The sequence below is a fragment of the Argentina silus genome (assembly GCF_951799395.1).
Source record: "Argentina silus genome assembly, chromosome: 10".
Classification (NCBI taxonomy): domain Eukaryota; kingdom Metazoa; phylum Chordata; class Actinopteri; order Argentiniformes; family Argentinidae; genus Argentina; species Argentina silus.
The window spans coordinates 1,369,130-1,374,129 of NC_139664.1; the positions used below are offsets into that span (position 1 = coordinate 1,369,130).

At 46.4% G+C, this 5,000-nt stretch overlaps 2 protein-coding genes across 5 annotated transcripts in view; one reads left to right on the top strand and one right to left on the bottom strand.

Annotated features, from left to right (window-relative positions):
* Positions 1-5,000, top strand: part of LOC310810342 (tRNA selenocysteine 1-associated protein 1-like) — a 170,027-nt gene that overhangs the window by 103,635 nt on the left and 61,392 nt on the right. The window lies entirely within an intron of this gene.
* The window catches only part of nod1 (nucleotide-binding oligomerization domain containing 1), a 14,205-nt gene continuing 9,412 nt past the window's right edge, over positions 208-5,000 (bottom strand). For 3 of the 4 annotated variants that reach the window (XM_083678018.1, XM_083678017.1, XM_083678020.1), the window contains 5 exons: positions 4,627-4,710; positions 4,186-4,269; positions 2,545-2,628; positions 2,316-2,399; positions 208-1,218 (listed from right to left, as the gene is read on the bottom strand). In XM_083678018.1, the coding sequence (XP_083534144.1) occupies positions 1,146-1,218; positions 2,316-2,399; positions 2,545-2,628; positions 4,186-4,269; positions 4,627-4,710 (409 nt within the window). In that variant the 3' untranslated portion in view covers positions 208-1,145. Of the gene's footprint in view, positions 1,219-2,315; positions 2,400-2,544; positions 2,629-4,185; positions 4,711-5,000 lie in introns of those variants that run through there. The other variant, XM_083678019.1, reaches the window with a different exon arrangement.

Genomic DNA, 5,000 nt, shown 5'->3' on the forward strand with positions numbered 1-5,000 from the left:
CCTCCCTGGTGTTCTACCTCCACCAGCCTCCCCAGGTGTTCTACCTCCACCAGCCTCCCCTGGTGTTCTACCCCCCCCCCCAGCCTCCCCTGATGTTCTACCTCCACCAGCCTCCCCTCCACCAGCCTCCCCTGGTTTTCTACCTCCCCCAGCCTCCCTCTGGTTGTACTCAGTAGTAACTTGGAACAAAAGGAGACTCAAGCACAATTCTTTGCAAAACTGTCCCATGATTTACTGGGAAAAAAAGACAAAAAAATAATATGTTTTATCTGCAATCAAGCAATCAATCGCTGTTTGGAATGTGGTATTTTCTGCACACAAAACTTACTCTGCTGTTATCAAGGAAAGTGTGTGAAGGGTGAGAAATGTCATCTTCTGCTTTTGTTACTTGTTGCAATGCGCTGTGGTCAGGTCACATGACATGACTAGGCTGATTTCTGCGTCCAGGAACCCTCTCCTGTATTGTAACCACTGTTCAGAAGGCCTGTCCCAATCGCTGGCTCGGAATTCCCATAAAACAGCAGTTTCATCAGAACAAGCATTATGATTGGCCGAGAGGCGTTCTAAGCCGTGTTTTATTCCCTGACCTGTCAAGGTAGGCAGCTTAAAGGGATAGTTCACTTTTTATCACCTTATAGTCAGTTTTAGCAGTCCACTTTCTCCTGGTCCATTGACTGCTTTCAAGGTAAGGAACCATCTGACTACAACGTGTAAAAATGTGAACTGTCCCTTTAAAACATGTAAATCACAGTAGATACTGTAGTAGTTCATACAAAACATGGCAAGTTAATATAACACTCTACATTCAATCCTTCCTCTGTCAGGCTCCTCTGGTCTGCATAGTCACATTCATGCTGGACTCAGCCAAGGTTACTGGTTATGGGAAGTGTTATTATGGGGCAAAACTACTTCCTACATTTCATATAACTGCTCACATTGTTGTTCAAACATTTACATATAGCATGAACAAAAACATTTATGTATAGCATGAACAAAGCACACAGAGCTTCCACACACACACACACACACACACACACGCTTCACAGTTCCTCCTTAACATTCCTTGCTTGCTGCCATCTTCCAGCCCGTGTCTGCTTCCCTGTCCCGTCAGCAGAAATGCTTCACGGGTGCGCTGCCTGGCCTCCTCAGTGGAAGCGGAGCCGCCTCTCGGCCTCAAACAGCTTCTCTTCCTCCTCCGAGACCTGGTTTCCTTTTACGCTGTGAGGTCACAGACCACATGACCATCAGGAAACAAACCCACACCATCATTTCATAGAAACAGTGAACAATATACCTAATAACAATATACCTTATACCTAATAACAATATACCTAATAACAATATACCTTATACCTAATAACAATATACCTAATAACAATATACCTTATACCTAATAACAATATACCTAATAACAATATACCTAATAACAATATACCTTATACCTAATAACAATATACCTAATAACAATATACCTAATAACAATATACCTTATACCTAATAACAATATACCTAATAACAATATACCCAGAGAAGCTCTTATCTAAGATAATGGAATACGGAATATGACATTTTTATTTATGTCTCACGTTATCCTGGTTATATCATTTTAGCTTTCTGACATAAAATCCGACTATATTTGGATGGTTTCTAACCCGGACACAGATTAAGCCTAGTCCTAGACTAAAATAGCGTGTAGATGTTCTATTGAATGTGTGATTTAGTCCAGAGCTAGGCTTAATCTGTGTCCGGGAAACCAGCCCAATATAGTCCGATCTTATCTCACAAAGCTATAATGACACCAGGTTGACATGAGACATAAAAAAATATCATATTCCAAAAGCTTCTACCTCAGACAGGAGCTTCTACCTCAGACAGGATCTTCTACCTCAGACAGGATCTTCTACCTCAGACAAGAGCTTCTACCTCAGACAGGAGCTTCTACCTCAGACAGGATCTTCTACCTCAGACAAGAGCTTCTACCTCAGACAGGATCTTCTACCTCAGACAAGAGCTTCTACCTCAGACAGGAGCTTCTACCTCAGACAGGATCTTCTACCTCAGACAAGAGCTTCTACCTCAGACAGGAGCTTCTACCTCAGACAGGAGCTTCTATGGGCCCCATTATGTCCACATGTGTCTTTTGAGTTAGACAGGACAGACAGGACAGAGAGGACAGACAGAACAGAGAGGACAGACAGGACAGAGAGGACAGACAGGACAGACAGGTCAGAGAGGACAGACAGGTAAAAAAAGACAGACAGGACAGACAGGTTAGAGAGGACAGACAGGTCAGAGAGGACAGACAGGTGTCTCACGTGATTTCTTTGAGTGTTGTGTTGTGTGGGAGGGCTTCAGCGAGCATCCTGAGCCCAACTGCAGTGAACTGGTTACTGATCAGCCTGAGGAGAAACACACACACACACACGTACAGGTCAACCTGGTGCATGCATGCATGTGTGTGTGTGTGTGTGTGTGTGTGTGTGTGTGTGTGTGTGTGTGTGCGTGCGTGCGTGCGTGCGTGCGTGCATGGAACAGAAGCCTTACCAGAGGTGAGACAGTCCTGTGTTGGCTCGTATCACTTCAGCTAAGTCTGGAGCCACATCATCCCCAAGACTGTTCTGCACCAGCCTACACACACACACACACACACACACACACACACACATAGACACACACACACACACACACACACACACACACACACATACACACACACACACACACACATACACACACACACACACACACACACACACATAGACACACACACACACACACACACATAGACACACACACACACACACACACACACACACACATACACACACACACACACACACACACACACACACACACATTGTGTTATTGTTTTATTATGTTTTCATTGTTGCCCTGTTGAGGAGCTAGCTGACCTCAGCATTTCATCACGCCGTCTCTGTCTGTACTCTGTCTGTACTCTGTCTGTACTCTGTCTGTACTCTGGCTGTACTCTGGCTGTACTCTGTCTGTACTCTGGCTGTACTCTGGCTGTACTCTGTCTGTACTCTGTCTGTACTCTTGGCTGTACTCTGGCTGTACTCTGGCTGTACTCTGGCTGTACTCTGGCTGTACTCTTGGCTGTACTCTTGGCTGTACTCTGTCTGTACTCTGGCTGTACTCTTGGCTGTACTCTGGCTGTACTCTGTCTGTACTCTGGCTGTACTCTGGCTGTACTCTGGCTGTACTCTGGCTGTACTCTGGCTGTACTCTTGGCTGTACTCTGGCTGTACTCTGGCTGTACTCTGTCTGTACTCTGTCTGTACTCTGTCTGTACTCTTGGCTGTACTCTGTCTGTACTCTGTCTGTACTCTTGGCTGTACTCTGTCTGTACTCTGTCTGTACTCTGTCTGTACTCTGGCTGTACTCTGTCTGTACTCTTGGCTGTACTCTGGCTGTACTCTGTCTGTACTCTGTCTGTACTCTGTCTGTACTCTGTCTGTACTCTGGCTGTACTCTGTCTGTACTCTGTCTGTACTCTGGCTGTACTCTGTCTGTACTCTGGCTGTACTCTGTCTGTACTCTTGGCTGTACTCTGGCTGTACTCTGTCTGTACTCTTGGCTGTACTCTGTCTGTACTCTGTCTGTACTCTGTCTGTACTCTGGCTGTACTCTGTCTGTACTCTTGGCTGTACTCTGGCTGTACTCTGGCTGTACTCTGGCTGTACTCTGGCTGTACTCTGGCTGTACTCTGGCTGTACTCTTGGCTGTACTCTGGCTGTACTCTTGGCTGTACTCTGGCTGTACTCTGGCTGTACTCTTGGCTGTACTCTTGGCTGTACTCTGGCTGTACTCTGGCTGTACTCTGGCTGTGTGGCAAATGAACTCTGATTTAGAGGCTTAACCTGGGTGGTAAAACCCAGCCGTACATGTATGACCAACATGTCTGACTCCTACATGTATGACCAACATGTCTGACTCCTACATGTACGACCAACATGTCTGACTCCTACATGTACGACCAATATGTCTGACTCCTACATGTACGACCAATATGTCTGACTCCTACATGTACGACCAACATGTCTGACTCCTACATGTACGACCAACATGTCTGACTCCTACATGTATGACCAACATGTCTGACTCCTACATGTACGACCAATATGTCTGACTCCTACATGTATGACCAACATGTCTGACTCCTACCAGAAGATCCTGAGGGAGGCATTCTCTTTCATGGCTGCAGCTAAGCTCCTCCCACCCTCTGAGGTGATGCCATTGGCCGAGAGACTGAGGAAGAGAGGGTGACATGGCAGTCAGGTCAGTCACATGGGTCTGTATAGGCGTGTCCTCAGAGTCTGGGTGACCAGGTGCTGTGATGTTCTCACCTGAGGTTGGTGAGGTTGGGTCCTCAGAGTCTGGGTGACCAGGTACTGTGATGTTCTCACCTGAGGTTGGTGAGGTTGGTGAGGTTGGTGAGGTTGGGTCCTCAGAGTCTGGGTGACCAGGTGCTGTGATGTTCTCACCTGAGGTTGGGGTGGTTCCTCAGAGTCTGGGTGACCAGGTACTGTGATGTTCTCACCTGAGGTTGGTGTGGTTGGGGTGGTTCCTCAGAGTCTGGGTGACCAGGTGCTGTGATGTTCTCACCTGAGGTTGGTGAGGTTGGGGTGGTTCCTCAGCGCGTCAGCGAACGCTCCCGCTCCCTCGTCCCCGATGGTGTTCCCCCACATCCTAGAGACATGTACAGAGACTTCAGGATGTATTCAGACCCCTTCACATCCTAGAGACATGTACAGAGACTTCAGGAAGTATTCAGACCCCTTCACATCCTGGAGACATGTACAGAGACTTCAGGAAGTATTCAGACCCCTTCACTTTTTCCACATTTTGTTGTTTTATAGACTCCATTTAAAACGGATTACATTGAAAGAATCAATCCACACACAATACCCCAGAAGCGAAAACACATTTTTTGAAATTTCAGTAAATTTATTACAATTGAAATACAGAAATACCTAATG